We start from the raw sequence: 23,520 nt of genomic DNA, 5'->3' as shown, positions 1-23,520 counted from the left end.
AGGTAATTTTGGCTTTCCACATCAATCGAGAAGTATGATTGCTAGCATTCTGCTCCACAGGACTGAAATAAAAAAGGCAAAGTTCTGTAGTTGCTGAATTATTTGGAGAGTAATACTTCAGTATCTCGAGGTCACTAATATGTTTTTTGCGGATGATACCAAGATTTGTAACAGAGTGGACACCCTAGAGGGAGTGGAAAACATGAAAAAAGATCTGCAAAAGTTAGAAGAATGGTCTAACGTCTAGCAACTAAAATTCAATGCGAAGAAGTACAAAGTGATGTATTTGGGGGGAAGAAATCCAATTACATACCCTTGGAAGAAATCCAAGGGTATGTGCTTGGATTTCTTCCCCCCAAATACATCACTTTGTACTTCTTCGCATTGAATTTTAGTTGCTAGACGTTAGACCATTCTTGGAAGAAATCCAAGGGTATGTGCTGGGAGATGAGAAGCTGATAAGCACAGACGGAGAGAGGGACCTTGGGGGTGTTTGTGTCTGAGGATCTAAAGGTATCTAAGCAGTGTGATAAGGCGGTGGCTGTAGCCAGAAGGATGCTAGGCTGTATAGAAAGAGAAATAACCAGCAGAAGAATAGAGGTGTTGATGCTCCTTTATAGGTCACTAGCTGATGCCCCGGCGTTGCACGGGTATTTAATTATAGCAATAACACTGTAAATGGATTCAAATAAAGATACTTTATAGTGGTGAATGAAATTATTTTTTTACAGCTTAATAAAAAGTACAATATTCAAATTATAATGTGAAATATTTGACAAAATGAATACAATACAACTAACGCAAAACATATTTAGTTTCACCTCCAGGAGCAAGAACATATAAATTGTTGGGTGAACCCACCCTTGAGTAAGCAACATAGAGTTGTGGGCCGAGAGACCCCCAGAACATATCATCCCAAGTAGTGAGGGATCTGCATACCAAGTTTCGTTCAAATCGGTCAAGCCGTTTTTGAATTAATGTGAGAATGGCAGCTTTTTACATTTTTTCCATTGACATGAATGGGTGATATGTGATTTTCTGTTTGTAGCTCCGCCCACGTGTGCAGGTGGGCCGCGAGACCCCCAGAACATATCACCCCAGGTAGTGAGGGATCTGCATACCAAGTTTTGTTCAAATCGGTCAAGCCGTTTTTGCATGATCGCGGCACATACACACACACATACATACACACATACATACCTCCGATTTTATATATATAGATTGGTGAGGCCACACTTGGAGTACTGTGTTCAGTTTTGGAGGCCGTACCTGGCGAAGGATATAAAAAGACTTGAAGTGGTCCAGAGGAAGGCAACGAAAATGGTAAGGATTTTGAACCAAAATAAATACAAGAAGAGACTGAAAGACCTAAATATGTATACTTTAGAGGAGAGGAGGGTCAGAGGAGATCTGATACAGATGTTTAAATTCTTGAAAGATATTAATATAGAACCAAATCTTTTCCAGAGAAGGGAAAATGGTAAAACTAGAGGGCATAACTTGAGGTTGCAGGGAGGAAGACTTAGGAGTAAGGGTGGTAGATGGCTAGAATGCCCTCCCGAGGGAGGTGATGGAGAGGAAAATGGTGATGGAATTCAAAAAAGCGTGGGATAAACATAAAGGATCTCTAGTAAACAAAAAAATTATATAAATTATTGGACAAATATGTACGGTTTGTGTCCCATATGTGGTGATTTGGTATTGGATGGGCTGGGGAGGGCATAAATGGGAACTTCACTAACATGGAACATGAGGGTGTTACTGGCCAGACATTACGGTAGATATCCTGCAAACAACAGGATGGTTGGATAAGCTGGAGTGAGCTTGGACGGCAACTTCAGCAGTTGGAACTTAGGACATTACCAGGTGGACTTCAGTCTGTGGCCCAGAAATATCAGTGGAGGAGAGTAAACAGTGGTGTGCCGCAGGGATCTGTACTGGGACTGGTGCTATTTAACTTATTTATAAATGATCTGGAAATTGGAATGACGAGTGAGGTGATTAAATTTGCAGATGACCCTAAACAGTTCAAAGTTGTTAAAACGCATGCAGATTGTGAAAAATTGCAGGCAGATCGTAGGAAATTGGAAGACTGGGCATCCAAGTGGCAGATGAATTTAATATGGACAAATGCAAAGTTTACAAGTTTATTAAAATTTGATTGATTGCTTTACATAATATTCTAAGCGATGCACATTGGAAAGAATAACCCAAATCACAGTTACTAGATGCTAGGGTCCATCTTGGAGGTTAGTGCCCAAGAAAAGGATCTGGGTGTCATCGAAGACAATACGATGAAACCTTCCGCCCAGTGTGTGGCGGCAGCCAAAAAAGCAAACAGGATGCTAGGGATGGTGAACATAAGAACTGCCATCTCTGAATCAGACCTTCGGTCCATTAAGTCCGGTGATCCGCACACGCAGAGGCCCAGCCAGGTGTACACCTGGCATAATTTTAGTCACCCATATCCCTCTATGCCTCTCGTAAGGAGATGTGCATCTAGTTTGCTTTTAAATCCTAGAACGGTGGATTCCGCAATAACCTCCTCTGGGAGAGCATTCCAGGTGTCCACCACTCATTGCGTGAAGCAGAACTTCCTGATATTAACAAGACTGAGAATGTTATAATGCCCCTGTATCACTGCATGGTGCAACCTCACCTAGAGTATTGCATTCAATTCAGGTCTCCTTATCACTCACCTAGAGTATTATATTCAATTCTGGTCTCCTTATCTCAAGAAATATATAGCGGCACTAGAAAAAGTTCAAAGAAGAGTGACCAAGATGATAAAGGAGATGGAACTCCTCTCATATGAGGAAAGACTAAAAAGGTTAGGGCTCTTCAGCTTGGAAAAGAGATGGCTGAGGAGAGATATGATTGAAGTCTACAAAATCCTGAGTGGAGCAGAACAGGTACAAGTGGATCGATTTTTCACTCCGTCAAAAATTACAAAGACTAGGGGACACTTGATGAAGTTACAGGGAAATACTTTTAAAACCAATAGGAGGAAATATTTTTTCACTCAGAGAATAGTTAAGCTCTGGATTGTGTTGCCAGAGGCTGTGGTGAGAGCGTATAGCGTAGCTGGTTTTAAGAAAGGTTTGGACAATTTCTTGGAGGAAAAGTCCATAGTCTGTTATTGAGAAAGACATGGGGAAAGCCACTGCTTGCCCTGGATCGGTAGCATGGAATGTTGCTACTCCTTGGGTTTTGGCCAGTTATTAGAGACCTGGATTGGCTACCGTGGGAATGGGCTACTGGGCTTGATGGACCATTGGTCTGACCCAGTAAGGATATTCTTATGTTCTTAAATAATGCAGTCGTTCTATAGTTGTTACAATATTTGGCAATACCTTTCTTTGGTATAATAATAATAATTTATGAACAGTGATCTTATCCAATTGGATGGCCATGTTTATTCCTTCCAAATATGTTGACACTGTCAAGTAAGGTCCATAATAGCACCTTCTGAGCCTTTGAGTAATTCAGTTGGAATATCATTGATACCAGGTGACTTGTTTTTCGATAAAGCTTTAATTGCTGCTATGACCAGCAGCCAGAAAATTTCCATCGATGGACTTGTTCCTGGCACTTCCTGAGGCAGAGATCCTTTCCCTGCAGGCAGGCTGCTGCAAGCTGACAGACACCAGAAGTCGCAGTGAGTACTCCTGTTATTCCCTAAGGGAAAAATTGGTGGGGGTGGGGTCTGAAAAGGGCAGTTTTGGGGGTTAGAGTTAGGTTCTCCCACCTCCAAAACTCTTTTTTCGCTATTTTTAAATTTTTAGTAAAGCTTCCATGGGTTGTTTTTAATGTGATTTTTCTGGCAGCGACCATCTTGGATTTTTATCTTTCTTTTTCTTGCCTCAAAACCCCTCATTTTGTCTAGGGACCATCTGTAATGGAGTCCCCAGGTCAATCTAGCCCTAATTCATGCATTTCTTGCGCAGCTTTGCTGGCTGAGGAGTGGTCGTGTTCCACGTGCTGTGGGGCGAGGGAGGAAAGGGCAGAAGCTTCAGGCTCAGATTCTCTTGAACTATCTAGGGTTTTAGAATCCCCAAATGCCTGGCCTTTGGGGAAAAGATCCCATCTAGAGGGCACAAGCAGCGAGGGGGGCAAAACACAAGTGTGTAAAGACAGAAGAGACCTTGCCATCCCACTCAGGGGCCTCCTGTTCAGGGATTCTCAGATTTTATCATTCTCCTGTGGAAAGCCTACTTATCAGGCCTGGGAAGCGTTGTGCTGCCTGTGGGTGCATCAGCTCTGGTACAGAAGGATTCATGGGCCAAGCACTCTTCTCCACCTCAGATCACGCCGACTCTAAATGTCAGTGACCAGTCAGCGCAGAACTGGGTGAACTGGAAGTCTTTTTCCATGCCTTTATTATCGCAAGGATCTGCTGCATCTTTGGATGATTTGTGGTCTCTTTCAGGGACCAGAGATCAAGAAGCCATGGAGGCTATTGATCACAATGATGATCACCCTTTCTGAGTTGGAGCTGGATCCTCAGCAACCCTCCACCTCCCAGTGTTCCTTTATATGCTGCTTTAATGCACAGGCTACCTCTTTCCAGTTCAACTGGACATCACCTCTTTAGTCACTGACCAATGGGAGTTTCCTGAAGGATTTCTAAAGGTAGCCAAAGCTATGTCTAGGCTTTATCCTATGGCTCTGGACTTTCAACAGCTGTTTTCACAGCAGAAAGTAGATTCTGCAGTAGCGCAAGTGACTAAGTGTACCTCCCTTCCTAGGGAGGGAGGAGTGATGCTGAAGGATGCACAGGATCATAAGGTGGATGTGGTCCATAAAAGACAGTTTGAAGCGCTGGCTTTGGGTATCAAAGCAGCAGAAGCTGCCTCCTATGTGGCATGAGCCTGTCATACCAGACTGAGGCGTACTCCTTCGGAGCATGACGATGCCTGTCCCACTTGATTATGGAAGGAGTGGATTATGTGGTCAATGCTATTTATGACATCATAAGAGTCATGAGCAAAGTTTCTGCCCGCAAAATGCTCTGGGTTAGGCAGTGGGTGGGTGATTCAGCCTCCAAGGCCATACTTTTTGGCAAGGGTTTGGATGACCTTATGACCAGTGTGGCAGATTTCCATCCCAAATCCTTCTGGACATCAGGGTTTGATGTTCCACTGTGACAATTTTCATTCCTCTAGGAGATCCCGCCAATTTTCCTCCAATCTTTCTTCCCAGAGATCCTTCCAAGAGTCTAGACAGAGATGTGGCAACTACAGATGCCAATAACCCTCGGGTTAATGCAGCAGCTCAGCCAGCAAAAAGCTACAATGATGCAGGTTGACGGCCATGCTCCTCACCATGGGTGGGCGGCTGTTGGCTTTCTGGAGGGAATGGGAACAGATTTCATCAGACCGTTGGGTGCTGGACATCATTCCAGAAGGGCTCCAAATAGAATTTTTTTTGTTTTCCTCCAGATCTGTTCATCAGTTCCCCAGCAGGTTATCCAGAAAAAGTGCCAGGGTCCAAGTGAATGTACAATGACTCTTGGACATACACGTCATATAACCAGTGCCCGAAGAAGAATCAGGCTCTGGCAGATACTACATATACTTCATAGTGCCCAAGAAAGGCACAGAAGATTGGAGGCACATCCTGGATCTAAAGTCCATGAACACGGCACTAAGAGTACCCCACTTCAGCATAGAGATCAGTCTCAGCATAGAGATCAGTCATCACGATGGTGGCTGTGGGAATTCCTAGCTTCCTTGAATTTAACGGAAGCAAATATTCACATTCCCATTTTTCTGGATCACAGAAAATATCTAAGATTCCATGTGCTCTAGTGACACTTCAGTTTGTGGCTCTGCCTTTTGGATTGGCCACAGCCCCAAGCACCTTTACCAAGGTGATGAAGGTAGTAACAGCTCACCTCTGCAGGATGGGCTTATAGGTGCATCCTTCCCTGGATGATTGGCTTATCAGAGCTCCCTCTTGTAGGAAGGGGAGCACATGGTACGGCAGGTGGTGGATCTTCTCCAGAGGTTGAAATATTTTTCGCTTGCCTTCCTGCTCGCATATTTTTCTTCTAGAAGCTTATCTTCCTTTTTTTTCTTAGTTTCTCTAAAAAAAAATAAAAAATACATTTTTCTTTTCTTTTATTTTCTCGGGTTCGCCCCAGCGGGGCCTGTTGTCACCATCGAAGCCTCCGCTTTCGATTTGGCGGAGGCCATGTTCACCTTCATGCCCCCTCAGCCAGGATTCAAAAAGTGCCAACAGTGTGCGCGCCCCATCTTGTTGACCGACCCGCACAATTGGTGTCTGCAGTGCTTGGGTCCGGATCATAGGGCTACCACCTGAACCCGTTGTGCTACTCTTAAGAAGCGCACCTTAAAAAACAGGGAGCTTCAACAGAAACTACTCTTCGGTGCCGCGATGGCTGATCCCTCGGCATCGACACCGGCGTCGACAGCTTCTCAACCGGCGCCCACTTCATCGACACTGCGTGACACCGTTCCGGCGTCGCACCCTCCAGGTAAGCCGGCTAAGAAGCCTTTCTCCCTGGAGCGTCCTCCGGTCGCTGTGGCAGAGAGTCCAGTCCTGCCGACCTCGAGGCGCCCCCGTAAACGCTCCGCCCCTATAGAGGTGAGTGCATCCTCCTCGGCCTCCTCATCCTCTGGGCATCGAGCGGCACCGCAGAAAAAGAAAGCGATACCGGTGCCTTCCTTGGATGACTGTATTGCAGCTGTCCTTCAAGACCAACTTAAAGAGCAATTACAGCAGCTCCTTCTTGCTCTGTTGGTACCGAACCTTCCAGTTCTGGCCCGGTCTGAGCTGCCGGTACCGGCCGTGGAGCAGCCGCTATTGTCGGCTTCCAGTCTTTCGGTACCGGTCCATTCTGCCTCTTCGGCTTCCATGCCGGTACTGTCTGCGGAACCGAGAGGTCTTCATCGGGCTGTTCAAACAACCGAGCCTCCACTTTTGTCCGATCAGTCCCGACATTGGCAACTTTTAACTTCTCCAGGTGCCACCTCCTTGTGATCCGGGAAGTCGGTACGCAAGACCCGACACGCTGAGCTTTCGACACCGGACTCCCGGGGTCATGTTTCTCAGGTACGGGATCCTGATCTGTGGGATGACTCTGAAAAGCCCTTGCTCTCTGAGGACGAGGTTTCTTCGGTTGAGGAGGACTCCTCTCTGTGGGAACCTTCTAGGCCGGAACATTCCTCCTTTACATCCTTTTTAAAGGAGATATGTGAGTCTCTTTCTATTCCTTTGGAGGCTGAATCCAAGAAATCTAAGGCATTCCTTGACGCTTTGGACTTTGATCAGCCTCCAAAGGAATTTCTTAAATTACCCCTCCATGATATTTTCAGGGAGACTTTCTATAAAAATCTCGAGACTCCTTTAACCATCCCTGGTGCTCCTCGCAAGTTGGATACCTTATATAAAGTCATTCCAATTCCAGGCTTTGACAAACCCCAGCTCCCGCATGAGTCTTTATTGGTTGAGTCCACTCTCAAAAAGTCTGTGGGCACTAGTGTCTATGCTTCTGTCCCTCCTGGCAGAGAGGGGAAGGCCATGGATAAGTTTGGCAAGCGTTTATACCAAAATGCTATGCTTGCCAATAGATCCGGTAATTATGCCTTTCATTTTTTCTTTCATTTGAAGCACTCATTCAGCAACTGGTTCTTTTGAAAAATACTTACCTGACCGGAAACTCACTGCTTTCCGCCAATACACTTCCAGTCTCTTACAGCTTAGAAAATTCATGGTCCGTTCAATTTACGACACCTTCGAACTCACCTCGAGGGCTATGGCGATGGCTGTGGCTATGCGCCATCTGGCTTGGCTTAGGGTTTCGGAGCTTGATATCAACCACCAAGACCGCCTTGCCAATGCTCCGTGCCTCGAGGATGAGTTATTTGGTGACTCTCTCGATTCCACCACACAGAAATTGTCGGCACATGAGACTCGCTGGGACACTCTTCTCAAGAACAAGAAGAAGCCTCCACCTGTCCGGCCCTTTCGCCAACAATTGGCCTATCAGCGTCCCTACTCTGCTAGACCCTTACCATCTGCTCCTCAGCAGCCTAGACGCCAGCGTCAGCATCAACGCCAACAACCTCGTGCGCCACAGCAGTAACAGGTGAAGCCTCCTGCACAACCGAAGTCCACTCAACCCTTTTGACTTCATTCTCCAGGGCCTAGCCAGTCTTCTACCATCAACCCTTCTGCCTCAACCCATAGGAGGACGTCTTTCTATTTTCCTCAGCCGTTGGCAGATCATCACTTCAGACCAGTGGGTTCTAAACATCATTCGCCACAGCTATTCTCTCAACTTTCAGACTCTTCCCACCCAAAGTCCTCCAAAAGAGTCTGCTTTGAACACACCTCAGTCCTCCCTCCTCCCTCCTCCTTCAGGAGGTCCAATCCCTTCTTCTTCTGAACGCCATAAAGGAAGTTCCTCTAGATCAGAAGGGGCAGGGATTCTACTCCCGCTATTTTCTGGTTCCCAAAAAAACGGAGACCTCAGACCCATACTAGATCTCCAAGATCTCAACAAATGCTTGGTCAAGGAAAAGTTCAAAATGCTTTCTCTGGCCACCTTTTATCCTCTTCTCACTCAGGGCGACTGGCTATGCTCCCTCGATCTCAAGGAGGACTACACTCACATCCCGTTTAATCTGGCCTCCAGACAATATTTCCGCTTCATGATCAATCGCTGTCATTACCAGTACAAAGTGTTACCCTTTGGTCTTGCCTCCTCTCCCAGGGTATTCACAAAGTGTCTCATTGTGGTGGCCGCTTTTCTACACTCTCACCATCTTCAAGTCTTCCCTTACTTGGACGACTGGTTAATCAAGGCTCCTTCATCTCAGGAAGTGCTTCATGCCACCAACCAGACCATCCTATTTCTCCAACTTCTGGGTTTTGAGATCAATCGCCCAAATCACACCTCATCCCCACTCGGAGGCTTCAGTTCATCGGAGCGATCTTGGACACTGTTCTCTTGAGGGCATTTCTCCCATCCAACCACCTTCAGACTCTTCTTCATCTCTGTCAGCAGGTGCTCCCACAGCTGTCCATCTCTGCAAAACAAATGATGATACTCTTGGGTCACATGGCCTCGACAGTTCATGTCACCCCCTTCGCACGTCTTCACCTGCGCACTCCTCAATGGACCCTAGCTACCCAGTGGTCTCAGGCGACGGATCCTTGTTCGCGACACATATCTGTGACATCGTCTCTTCGACAGTCTCTGCAATGGTGGTTGAAATCTTCCAATCTCTCCAGAGGCCTTCTGTTCCATCTGCCTCCTCATCATCTATTCATCACCACAGATGCCTCCCCATATGCCTGGGGAGCCCACTTGAACGATTTCCAAACTCAAGGTCTTTGGACTGCCCAGGAAAAGAAGCATCACATCAATTTCCTGGAACTCAGAACTCTCAAGGCTGTTTAGCATCTCCTCTTTCCTCAAGTTCTACTACATTGCACAGACAATCAGGTTGCAATGTACTACATCAACAAACAGGGTGGGACGGGCTCTCGTCTGTTGTGTCAGGAGGCCCAAAAGATTTGGTCTTGGGCGACAGCTCGCCATTTATTCCTGAAAGCTGTCTACATTCAGGGAGAGCAGAATTCCTTAGCGGACAATCTCAGCAGAATTCTCCAACCCCACGAATGGACTCTCGATCCCATAACTCTCTAGTCCATTTTCGCTCAATGGGGAACTCCTCAGGTTGACCTTTTTGCAGCTCCTCACAATCATTAACTGCCCCAATTTTGCTCCAGACTCTACTCCCCTCACCGTCTGGCAGCAAATGCGTTTCTCCTGGATTGGACCAATCTCTTCTTTTATGCATTTCCTCCTCTGCCTCTCATGTTGCGGACCTTGTTCAAGCTCAAGAGGGAACACGCCACCATGATTATCATCGCTCCACAGTGGCCCAGACAACATTGGTTCTCCCTTCTACTTCAACTCAGTTCCAGGGAGCCCATACTTCTTCCACTGTTTCCTTCTCTGCTTACTCAGCATCAGCAGACCCTCCTACATCCCAACCTACAGTCTCTACATCTGACAGCTTGGTATCTCTCGGGCTGACCTCGGCTCATTCACTTCTTTCTCAGCCTGTCCGTTCTATTCTTGATGCTTCCAGGAAGCCAGCCACTCTTCAATGCTATCAACAGAAGTGGACCCAGTTTTCTTCCTGGTGCCTTCTGCATCATCATGATCCAACTTCGCTAGCAGTAGAACTAGTGTTGGATTATCTCCTTTCTTTGTCTAACTCTGGTCTCAAATCTACTTCTATCAGAGTCCACCTCAGTGCCATTACTGCTTTTCATGAGCCAGTTCACGGAAAACCTCTTACTGCTCATCCTTTGGTTTCCAGATTCATGCGGGGACTTTTCAATGTAAAACCACCTCTCAAGCCCCCTCCTGTGGTTTGGGATCTTAATGTGGTTTTTTCAGCTTTAATGAAGCCTCCTTTTGAACCATTAGCCACAGCTCATTTCAAATTTCTCACTTGGAAAGTGGTCTTCCTTATTGCTCTCACCTCTGCCAGGAGGGTCAGTGAATTGCATGCACTAGTTGCAGATCCACCTTTCACAATCTTTCATCATGACAAGGTGGTTCTGCATACGCATCCAAAGTTCCTCCCTAAGGTTGTATCTGACTTTCATCTTAACCAGTCCATTGTCCTGCCTGTATTCTTCCCGAAACCTCATTCTCATCCTGGAGAACAAGTTTTGCATACTTTGGACTGTAAGCGTGCTTTGGCTTACTATCTAGAGCGCACTAAGCCTCACAGATCGTCTCCCCAACTTTTTCTGTCCTTTGTTCCAAATAAGTTGGGACATCCTGTTTCTAAAAGCACGTTATCCAATTGGCTTGCTGCTTGCATCTCGTTCTGTTATGCTCAGACCGGACTGCCACTGGAAGGTTCTGTCACAGCCCATAAGGTTAGAGCTATGGCAGCGTCTGTAGCTTTCCTCAGATCAACTCCTATTGAAGAAATCTGCAAAGCTGCTACTTGGTCCTCAGTTCATACTTTCACATCTCATTATTGTCTGGATGCATTCTCCAGACGGGATGGACATTTCGGCCAATCTGTTTTACAAAATTTATTTTCCTAATGGCCAACCTTCCCTCCATCCCTCTTTTTGTTAGCTTGTTGGTTACCCATCAGTTAAGAATATGCTGGCTGCTTGTCCTGGGATAAAGCACAGTTACTTACCGTAACAGGTGTTATCCAGGGACTGCAGGCAGATATTCTTACTTCCCACCCACCTCCCCGGGTTGGCTTCTTAGCTGGCTTATCCTAACTGGGGACCGCGCGCCTCCGTTGGACGGGAAGACACTCGCGCATGCGCGGTGCAGCCTAACTAGAACTTTCTAAGTTCTTAGAGTGCAATCACTCTAAAATTGTCCGTACCGGGGCTCCGTCGGTGCCGTCACCCATCAGTTAAGAATATCTGCCTGCTGTCCCTGGATAACACCTGTTACAGTAAGTAACTGTTCTATCTATACACTTCTATCCCCTTTTCCTTCAGGAAATTGTCCAATCCCTTCTTGAACTCCAATACCGTACCCTGTCCTATCACGCTATCTGGAAGTGCATTCCAGGTGTCCACTACCCATTGGGTGAAGAAGAACTTCTTAGCATTGGTTCTGAATCTGTCCCCTTTTAATTTTTCTGAATGCCCTCTCGTTCTTGTAGTTTTCGAAAGCTTGAAGAATCTGTCTCTCTCCACTTTCTCTATGCCCTTCATGATTTTGTAAGTCTCTATCATATCCCCTCTAAGTCTCTGCTTCTCCAGGGAAAAGAGCCCCAGTTTCTCCAATCTTTCAGCGTATGAAAGGTTTTCCATACCTTTTATCAAATGTGTCGCTCTCTTCTGAACCCTCTCAAGTATCGCCATATCCTTCTTTAGGTACGGCGACCAATATTGGACGCAGTACTCCAGATGCGGGCGCACCATCGCCTGATACAATGGCAGGATAACTTCTTTCGTTCTGGTTGTAATACCCTTCTTGATTTTACCTAGCATTCTATTTGCTTTCTTAGCGGCTGCTGTGCACTTCATGGTCTTGTCCACTATTACCCCAAGTCCCTTTCTTGGGTACTCTCACTCAGTAACAGCCCTCCCATCGTGTAGCTGTACCTCAGATTTCTGTTCCCTACGTGCAAGACTTTACATTTCTCTACATTAAACTTAATCTGCCATCTCGTTGCCCACTCCCCTAGTTTGTTCAGGTCCCAGTCCTCTTTAGTCCTAGCCCCATTAAATAGTTTGGTGTCGTCGGTGAATTTTATTACTTCGTACTGCGTCCCTGTTTCTAGATCATTTATAAATACATTGAACAGCAGCGGTCCAAGCACTGACCCCTGCGGAATACCACTCATGACCCTCCTCCAGTCCGAGTAGTGGCCCTTCACTCCTACCCTCCAACCAATTTCTGATCCATCTGTGTATGTCTCCTTCCACCCCATGGTTCTTCAATTTCCGAAGTAGGCGTTCATGGGGTACCTTGACAAAGGCTTTTTGGAAGTCTAAGTATACGATGTCTATGGGGTCCCCTTTGTCCATCCATTTGTTAATTCCTTCGAAGAAGTGCAATAAGTTTGTTAGGCACGATCTTCCCTTGTAGAAGCTATGTTGGCTTGTTATCATAAGTTTATTCCTTTCTAGATGCTCCTTGATGCTGTCTTATCAGTGCTTCCGCCATTTTCCCCGGAACCGAGGTCAGATTTACCGGTCTGTAGTTCCCCAAGTCACCTCTTGATCCCTTTTTAAAGATGGGCTTAACATTGGCTTAAAGATCTTAATATGTATACTTTGGAGGAAAGGTGGGAGAAGGGATATATGATATAGCCGTTTAAATACCTTCGTGGCGTAAATGCTCATGAGTTGAATCTCTTTCATTTGAAAGGAAGCTTTGAAATGAAAGGGCATAGGATGAAGTTAAGAGATGATAGGTTCAGGAGTAATCTAAGGAAATACATTTTTACAGAAAGGGTGGTAGATGTGTGGTACAGTCTCTCGGAAGAGGTGGTGGAGACAGAGACTGTGTCTGAATTCAAGAAAGCATGGGATAGCCACATAGGATCTCTTAGAGCAGTGGTTCCCAACCCTGTCCTGGAGGACCACCAGGCCAATTGGGTTTTCAGGATAGCCCTAATGAATATGCATGGAGCAGATTTGCATGCCTCTCACTTCCATTATATGCAAATCTCTCTCATGCATATTCATTAGGGTTAGCCTGAAAACCCGATTGGCCTAGTGGTCCTCCAGGACAGGGTTGGGAACCACTGTCTTAGAGAGAGGAAGAAATGATGGTTACTGTGGATGGGCAGACTGGATGGGCCATTTGGCCTTTATCTGCCATCATGTTTCTATGTAGAGGTCAGGAGTGATGGGGCATCATTCCTGGCCACCCCACTAAACTACCAGAGATGTTGAGGGGTTCAGGGAAGGTTCAGAGGACCAGGGGAGATTCAAGAGACATCACAGTAGGGGTCATTGAGGAGATTCAGAGGACAACAGGGGCTACAGGGAGGGGTTCGGAGGATTGCGAGGTGTGGGGTCATGCCATGGAGAGAGGGGAATTTTATATTCCCACAGGTTTGCTTAAGGCAGGGGTGTCCAATGTCGGTCCTCGAGGGCCGCAATCCAGTCGGGTTTTCAGGATTTCCCCAATGAATATGCATTGAAAGCAGTGCATGCACATAGATCTCATGCATATTCATTGGGGAAATCCTGAAAACCCGACTGGATTGCGGCCCTCGAGGACCGACATTGGACACCCCTGGCTTAAGGAATAACACTGCTTGCGAGGTGGCTTGCAGACAGCATTACTCCTATAGGTTGGGGGTTCAGCAAACCGTAGTACTGGGATACTGCAGGTTGCTTAATCTCATGGGGCATCAAAGTGCTGTAAAGGGTGAACCTTTGCCACACCTTGATGAATCCAACCTCCCCCCCCCCAAGTTCAGGTGCACAGTCTGAGCATAATAATTTTAGCCAGCTGGGTTCAATCCAGCTAGATTTGTTTGAAAATCAGCTTTATTTTAACAGTTAAATAGGCATTCTTACCTTTTTTTTTTTTTTTTAAATTGAAACCTCCTCGGGTTCTTTTTGGTCAGATAAAAAAAGCCATTTAGCAAACACTAAAATCAAGATAAATTTTGTTTCTTGATATTAAAATACAGAAGTTTTCTTTTGTTAATGTGTTATTTGTTGTTATTCCCTTCAAAAACCTCTAGAGTGTGACAGAGCTGTATCAATTTAAATTCAGGTACACAAAAGAAGGCCCAAATATGGACTTTGTCAGGTAATACAATTTTCTTCCAGAAAATATTGGAAAATGTGTAAATCTGTCATCTTTTGTTATTTCTAAATTAGAAAATAGATGTTAACCAACCCCACTCTCTTTAAGGATAATTGTAAAAGTCAATCTGGTGGTAGAACAATAGTTTAGTTAGTGGAAAGGGGTTTGTATAAAACTGCCAGGGCCACTATTAAGACATGCTGCAACCCAGGGCAAAAGTTTGGGAGGGGGCTCTAAAGCCCAGTAGTAGACTGTACCTTCTTTAGCTTTGGACAGGATTGGACCCTTTGTACATAGAGGCTTAGGGCAATTGCTTGGTTAAGAACATAAGAATAGCCTTACTGGGTCAGATCATTGGTCCTTCAAGTCCAGTAACCCGTTCTCACGGTGGCCACTCCAGGTCCCTAGTACCTGGTCAAAACCCAAAGAGTAGCAAGATTCCAGAACTCCAAATAGTAGCAACATTCCATGCAACCGATCCAGGGCAAGCAGTGGCTTCCCCCATGTCTTTCTCATTAACAGACTATGGACACTTCCTCCATGAAATTGTCCAAACCTTTCTTAAAACCAGCTATGCTATCTGCTCTTACCATAACCTCTGGCAGTGTGTTCCAGAGTTTAACTATTCTCTGAGTTCCATATTGGTAACTTTTATTTTTGTTATAGGGGGAGATCCTTAATAAAGCATTTCAGCAAAAAATGTTGGATATATAGTACCCCTAGCTGCTAAAACAGACAACATATCAAGTTCAAAGCTAAATTATAATGCTACAGTACATACATAAATTTTTGGATGCTGAAGATTTGGGAAAACAAAGTTAAAAATTTAGAGCTCCTTTTAGTAAACCATGGAACCAAAGTAAATGCTCTGACACTCATTCAATTCATATGAGCATTAGAGCATTTACCTTGCTGGCCCACAGTAAGAAGCTCTTCTGCAGTTTAGTAAAACCCACCGTTAAATTTGACAGTATGAAGGTACAGCATTACTCATCCAAACTGACAAAATAATCTTCTTCCCCAAGGCTCTGCCATTTCGTACCAACAGACGATGTCCCCGATTAGAAATCCTAAAGGCTTCATAATTGTGTTTGTTCATTGATATTTCTAGGTCATAGACCGCAAAAGTCTGCCTGGTACTGTGCTTAGGTTCCAACTACTAATTTGCTTAAATGCCAAGAAATTTTGGCTAACATTATGTTCACACTTAGAGTCATAAACTCTTCTTTGTAGTTGTAATTGCAGTTTCAGGAGATAGAGATATTCCAAGGATGCTCCTAACTTTGGGAGTTGTGCTCATAAATTGACCTCTTCAAAAATTTATTAGGGCTGAGTGTATACATTTTTATTTAAAATTTCATTAAACTCTTATATTTATATGCATAAAAGATGGGTGGCAACAAGGGTAGATTTAAGACAGGGAAAATAAATTACTAGGCTCCTAAATCTAGGTATATGAATGGCAGGCCTAAATTGATGAGCATCCTCGTTGATATTCAGAGTGATTTAGCCGGTTAAATTGCTTGGTCAGGGCTAGCCACTATTTTTCAGTGGCACTTAACCAGCTAAGTCTAGCTTAGTAGCATAAATTTAAGAGTTCAGCATTTTCTGAATATTGGACCCACACTAAACAGCCTGAACATATTTAATAAATTAAACCATAACAGTGTACTAATGTAAAGAATAGTGTTATGTCCCCTAAAGATTATGAAAGTAGCTCCACTAGACTTTAAATTATCTCTATTGAATTATCTAACCAATAACCTAAACAATGGAAAATTCCTCACCAATAGTGGTCATATTATAATAACCCCAATCCCAAAAAATTGTAGAGAATCAGCAACATCAATAACCAACTATAGACCAGTAGCATCTATTCCATTTATGGTAAAAATCATGGAAGGATTGGTACACACCCAACTAATGGAATATCTCAACCTGGAATAACTAATGGAATAACTCAATCTGGTTTCAGGCCTCTGTTTAGCATTGAGACAGTAATTGCGGCCATTTTGGACAACTTGCATTACTTGTTCAGTAAGGGCCTCAACGCCCTAATCATGCAATTTGACATGAGTTCTGCCTTTGACTTGGTGGACCATGGAAACTGTTACAATGCCTAGATGCAATTGGAATCAGAGGAGAGGTACTGAACTGGTTTCGAGGTTTCCTTATATCACGCACCTACCAAGTCTGTTTTAATCACGATCTCTCTGACACATGGAGCAATCCATCTGGCGTGCCACAAGGATCACCACTATCCCCTTTGCTCTTCAATGTTTACATGTCCTCATTGGGTGCATAACTGTCCCAGCTGGGGATAAAACTATTTAGCTATGCTGATGACTTCATGATAATTATCCCATTCACCAACTGTGTCTCAGAAGTCACCCCCAAAGCAACAGAAGTACTAAATCGGGTGGAGCAATGGATGACTGAATTCAGACTAAAACTAAACTCAGAGAAAACAAAATTTTTCATAGCATCGCCATACCCACTTGACACTAAAGCACCAATGTGCATCAATAACCTTAGTTATTCCATTCAACCCACTATGAAGATATTGGGAGTAACACTGGACCAGAACCTGACCATGAAAGACCAGGTAGACTCCTTGATCAGAAAAATCTTTCTCACCCTCTGGAAGCTTCGGTCCATCAGAGCTTACTTCGATGTCTCATTTCGAATTCTGGTACAATCCCTTATACTGAGTCAACACGATTATTGTAACATCGCCTACTTGGCACTCCCCCAGAAGAATATGCGGCGATTGCAACTAGTTCAAAATGCAACAGTTAGACTACTTTGTGGACTGAAGAAGTTTGATCACGTAACACCTTCCTATCGACTTCTACACTGGCTGCCGATGGAGGCACGTGTGAAATTCAAGTTTGGTTGTTTTTGTTTCAAGGTACTTTATGGCTTAGCCACTAAATATATAACAGACCTTTTCTCTTTCATTACCAACAGACATAAGCAAAGCTCACACCCGAACTTTGTTTCTCCACCGGTTAGAGATTATAAATTTAAAAGTCATCACCAACATCTTTTCGCACATCAAGCAGCACTATGGGGTAAAGACCTTGAACAATTGTTCATGCCTACGACCTATGGGGAATTCAGGAAACGCCTAAAAACACATCTGTTCCTGAAATACTTAGGAAACCAACCTATACAATCTTAGTCCTCAACAAACGATCTCTAGAACTATCAATCACTAAATCTGTACTTTGTTTATTCCATTCAATCTGTAACATTTCTAATCATTGTAAACCGCATAGAACTTCACGGTCCTGCGGTATATAAATTGTTGTTATTATTATAGATTATTCTATTGCATCATTTTTCAGGAAGTTCAGGCTGCAAGAATTGATCTTTTTCTCTTTTTTTTTTGTTTTTATTACAATAGCAACAACAAAATAAGCTGTGAGAGTGGAGAGAGAAGTAAAGAGGTTAAGACCAGTATCCTAATGATCCGTAAATTGTACATGCTAATGCAGAATCTGGAGCCTCTTCCCAATGATGTAACCCTTACCATGAAACTATTCTACTACAATGAAGGTAAGCAACAGGAGATTCCCAGTATGTTAAAAGAGTTAAATACATAGTAGAGTAGTGAAATAATATCAACTTCCAGAACCCAGTCAATGGAGCTCCACATCAATTACAGTATTTATTTGTGACCTGCTGAGTGAAAAGATGCCGAAAGTGGGGTTACAAATAACAGAGATAAAGGCTAAAAAGGTTTGGAGAGGCAACAAAGCACTAACAACAAAACTTATTCCCTTTTTCTTTCTATCCTATCATAGATTGTGTTTCTAATTTCCTTTATAGTTTCTTTTTTATTATTTATTTTTACAATGTTATTTTAACATGTAAACCACATATATGTTATTACCAGTGCAGTATATCAAATGTAAATTAAACTTGGAAACATTCATTTTTGAAAGTTTTGTGTACTGTGGAATGGAACTGTGCATTTTTTTCACAGCTTTCATGATTTCATGTTCTACAACCTAAAAACTGCAGATACCTAAAGTGGAGTATGTGATTTCTGGGGTTAATTACTATTTATTATTAATTAACTATTCGTTTTTTAAAGATTTAATTAGTCTATACCTGAGGCTAAACTTTTGCAGGATTATGCAGTCGATATCCCTTTGTCTTATGGTATAAATAAATCACAACCCCCACTTTTAGTTCCTTTTCGCTCAGCGAATCACATTTATTTATTTTACAAGATTTGTAACAAGGACTTACATTCCACCCCCTTTTACAAAAGCGTAGCACAGCTTATAGCACGGCCGTGGTGGTAACAGCTCCATATAAGCTCCATAAGGGCTTTCATATGAGCGTCAAAGCAGTAAAACTCCCACTACATTTTTGTAAAAGGGGAATTAACCAATGAACTCTGATAACAACACTACCAATGCCAAAATATTATTCCCCCCCCCCCTTTTTACTAAACCACAATAGCGGTTATTATCGAGGGAGCCGCACTGAATGCTCTATGCTGCTTCTGATGTTCATAGGAACTCTCTGCGCTACTAAATAACCACTATCGCGGTTTAGTAAAAGGGGGGTAAATTAAGCTTTTATTTATTTTAGTTTATAGATTGTTAAACTTGATATGCCACCTATCGTAGCAACAGCAAGGTCGTTCACAATAAAATATTAATTTATATTTCATCTAGACACCAGACAGATCCAATCAAACATCCATAAAACTGTACATGTACACAACAAAATTAAACTGAAAACCTTTATATTAAACTTAAGCCTTTATTGGATAAACACAGGAAAAACATCACAGGAAGAAGAGAAAGTGGATGATATGGATGTGCAGACTGGATAGGCCTTATAGGCTCCTTTTACAAAGATGTGTTAGGGCCTTAACACGCGGAATATCGCGTGTGCTAGCCGCTACCGCATCCTCTTGAGCAGCCAGTAGTTTTTCGGGTAGCACGCACTAATCCGGTGCGTGCGCTAAAAACGCTAGCGCACCTTTGTAAAAGGAGCCCTTTGTCTTTTATCTGGCATCATTTTCTATGTTTATCTGCAACCAAATAAATTATATAGGGGAACTTTTAGCTAGAACCTAAACAAATATTGCATATAACAATAAGGTACTATACTTAACATAGCTTTACAATTTTCATAAATATATTTTATTTTTCTTATAAACCTAAAGTTCTGTATTGAATTAATTTGGCATATTAACACACAAATGATACTTGAATACATTTTTTCATGATAAATATTATATATTCCAACATCAAACACAATACATTCCACTAGCGCTCCTTCACAGAATGGATTTCACATTAAATACTTTTTACATTAAATCCTTTTCTTGCATGCATGTTCTCCAACTTATCTTTGTCCATGACAATCCTTGTTGCATCAATCTCAATTCCAGTGTCACCACAATGTAAATCAAAAGTGATCAATAACGTGAGTTCAAACACCCTAATGTATACTGATAAGTGCTGTGAACTAAATCACGACTGAATGAAATTCCACAAAAGTGCTCACAAATTCCACTTATTCCCTCAAATCCAGTTTAGCCCCTCAACTCAGTATATTTTATGCTATGCTTATCATAATTCTTAATTCATAAAATCTGGGTACATATTGTCTGGTGACATTTAGCCCTATTCACTTTTTCTGACCAACCGTCGGAAACCAACAAACACAACATTGATTCTGTTCAAGATCACATTTGCTGAATCATTTCCACTCATGTGCATTAACTGCCAATTTCACTCTTCCCTTATCTAGCAACAACTTCTTAATGACACATGTTTCTATGTTTCTATGACCAACAAAAATCTCATGCACGAATACAGGATGTCCGGGGCGGTACTTGGAGAGACCTCCCAGGAAAGGGACTTGGGAGTTCTGATCGACAAGTCGATGAAGCCGTCCACACAATGTGTGGTGGCAGCAAAAAGGGCAAACAGAATGCTAGGAATGATAAAGAAGGGGATCATGAACAGATCAGAGAAGGTTATCATGCCGCTGTACCAGGCCATGGTACGCCCTCACCTGGAGTACTGCGTCCAGCACTGGTCGCTGTACCTGAAGAAGGACACGGTACTACTCGAAAGGGTCCAGAGAAGAGTGACTAAGATGGTTAAGGGGCTGGAGGAGCTGCCGTACAGTGAAAGATTAGAGAAACTGGGCCTCTTCTCTCTCAAACAGAGGAGATTGAGAGGGGACATGATCGAAACATTCAAGGTACTGAAGGGGATAGACTTAATAGATAAGGACAGGTTGTTCACCCTCTCCAAGGTAGGGAGAACAAGAGGGCACTCTCTAAAGTTGAAATGGGATAGATTCCGTACAAACTTAAGGAAGTTCTTCTTCACCCAGTTAATGGTAGAAAGCTGGAACGCCCTTCCAGAGGCTGTTATAAGTGAAAACACCCTCCAAGGATTCAAGACAAACTTAGACAAGTTTCTGTTGAACAAGAACGTGCGCTGGTAGGGCTAGTCTCAGTTAGGGTGCTGGTCTTAGACCAGAGGGCTGCCACGTGAGCGGACTGCTGGGCATGATGGACCACTGGTCTGACTCAGCAGTGGCAATTCTTATGTTCTTATGTTCAAAAGGTGCTGGGACAATGCCCTTGTGACCAATATATCAGTGATTGAATGGCTTTTTGACCAATAGTATATGTATCCATTAAATCTATAACCACAGGGTCCTGTGACCAAAAGCCATATGACCAAAAGGTGCTGTGATCAAAGACCCTGTGGCCAAGTAAGTTTGACCAGTTGTTTTATGATCATCTGTACACTTTGTAAACAATGTTCCAATGCCATCCCCAAATAGAAGATAGGTGGTAACCGTGTACAAGAAGCAGATGTCTCATCAATAGTTCCTTTTCATTCCTGGATCGGCGGCATGGAATGCTGCTAATATTTGTGCCTTGGATTGGCCTCCATGATGACGGGATACTGGGCTAGAATTTCTGTTCTTATTCTCTTAGAATTTGCTTTAGGTTTTCAGTTTACTGTGATGACTCCTGTGTTTAGACATAATATTGAAAAAAAATCATAGAGAAGACTTCTAAAGTAGCTCATTATCAAAAGGTTCAACCCTTCCAAAAAGCACTGTCTTTTCAGGAACCTCTTTTTTTGTTACCCACAGTGACTCCTGCTGACTACCAACCCCCTGGTTTTAAAGATGATAACAATCCAGTTAGTCTTGTGTTTGGAGGGGATCCTGTCAATCTAAAAGTGGGATCGGTCTCCACAGGATATCATACCATGAAGTTGAAAGTAACAACAGAGATCAAGAGAATGACAGAAATGGCAGACAAACTGGTGCATCAAAACAGTACAGAGATTTCCCATCAAGGCCTAGATTGTGATGAGGAGGAAGAAGAAAATGCAGCAAGCACAGATGTAAGGAAATGTATGAATAGGTTAAATAGACCATATTTTCTAGCTTCCATATAAGAATGTTAACTTCCAATATCACTGTTGCTGTATTTTCCTATTTATCCCATGAAATGATTCATCATTTATTTATTCATTCATTCAATTTTCTATACTATTCTCCCAGGGGAACTCAGAATTGGTTTACATGAATTTATTCAGGTACTCAAGCATTTTTTTTCCTGTCTGTCCTGGTGGGCTTACAATCTGTCTAATATACCAGGGACAATGGGGGGATTTGGTGACTTGCACAGGGTCATAAGGAGCAGGGTGCTGAGGCTGTAGCTTTAACCACTGTGCCACACTCTCCCCCTCATAAGTAGTTTGCTGGTAATTCAAGTAAAACAAATATAGCTTGGGTTTAATGATTACATGCAATAATATTTCATTACATATAAAAGCAAGGGGTTGGTAATCAAAGTGATTTACATTACATTACATTAGTGACTTCTATTCCCCTCATACCTTGCAGTTCTAGGCAGATTACAAAAGAAGCTAACTGGACATTCCCAGGAAAATTACAATTTAGGAATTAGGATTACACAAAAGATAACTAGACATTTCCAGGAGATTTACAATTTAGGGAGCTGTATACATGGTTGATACTTTGGAGAGAAAAAATTACAAGAGAGGGTGAGACTTTGAGGGGGAATTTACAAGGGAGGGGAAAGGGCAAGGGGAAGAGTTAAGATATCTGGATAAATTTTTTGAATAGCAGGGTTTTGATTTCTTTTCGATTTAACTGAGCAAGAGAGGCTCCCGGCTAGTTAAATCACCTGTGTGAGGCTAACCTCTGTTTTTCAGCAGCACTTAACTGGTTAGTTCTGCTAGATATCAGCACTAACTACTAAAATCAGGAAGGGGCATTTTTCGATAGGACGCCTAAGTCTAATTTGGATGTTTTGAAAAAACATCCAGAAATCCAGTAGAGAAAATGTTCATTTTCAAAACAAAAAAAAACCAAAATACAAAAGAAAATACCAATACCGGCAATAATGCAAATTACAAAAAATTGGTATTAATGGTGAAAATCTGTCCTGGAATAGCCCTGGAGGTGATAAAGAAAAAGGTGCTTCCCCAAATTGGAATTAAAGAAAACAAGATAAATAAGATAAAAGGATCAATCAGTATGGGCCCAGTACCCTCGTTTTGACCATTGGCCCCGGGCAGGTGTTTATGCAGTGACAAGCACTTTAGAAATAAATCTAAATAAACCCTGCCCCGTACATCATATTGTCCCTTTAATATATATAATTTGTATCAAAAAGTATAAATGTATATTACCAAATAATTGGAAGCACAATCATCTCCAGATTAAAGCTACAGGAGAGGAAATCACCCTAAAGAAAAACTCCCTGAAACCTAATATAAAAAAACACAAAATGTGAAGAGTGAAAAACCAAAATGTAAAAGGTGGCAAAGGATCATCAATGAACCAAAGAAAAAATTAAAAAATATAATATATATAAAAATGACAATGTAATATCCTCAGTCTGTTTCAACAAACCACAGCGCCAAGGGCCCTGTGCACCTGTCACTAATAATTCGTGAAAATAGTAGTAAATAGTGAAAAACGGTGAAAGATACTTAGCTCGGTGAGTCCAACACGGGACAAAGTTTAAAGTTCACCAATCATGGCTGTTGAATTCCTCTCGTAAATCAGTCCCGCTCATATGAAAAGTGTTCGTTAAAGAGTCATAGCTGTCGGTCCATTCGCCGTAACAGTTAAATCGCTCAGTCCTATGCAATCAAAAGGGCTGTTCAATAAAGTTCGCT

At 42.9% G+C, this 23,520-nt stretch overlaps 1 protein-coding gene across 1 annotated transcript in view; it reads left to right on the top strand.

The window, feature by feature from the left end:
- The window catches only part of HORMAD2 (HORMA domain containing 2), a 130,473-nt gene that overhangs the window by 68,905 nt on the left and 38,048 nt on the right, over window positions 1-23,520 (top strand). Inside the window, exons 8-10 of the mRNA XM_033956131.1 lie at window positions 14,238-14,305; window positions 17,712-17,863; window positions 21,455-21,711. Coding sequence (XP_033812022.1) covers window positions 14,238-14,305; window positions 17,712-17,863; window positions 21,455-21,711 — 477 coding nt within the window. The remainder of the gene's footprint in view (window positions 1-14,237; window positions 14,306-17,711; window positions 17,864-21,454; window positions 21,712-23,520) is intronic.

This window comes from Geotrypetes seraphini, chromosome 8, assembly GCF_902459505.1.
Source record: "Geotrypetes seraphini chromosome 8, aGeoSer1.1, whole genome shotgun sequence".
Taxonomy (NCBI): Eukaryota; Metazoa; Chordata; class Amphibia; order Gymnophiona; family Dermophiidae; genus Geotrypetes; species Geotrypetes seraphini.
The sequence above is the reverse complement of the archived record's forward strand: the minus strand, read 5'-3'. Positions and strand labels throughout refer to the sequence as shown.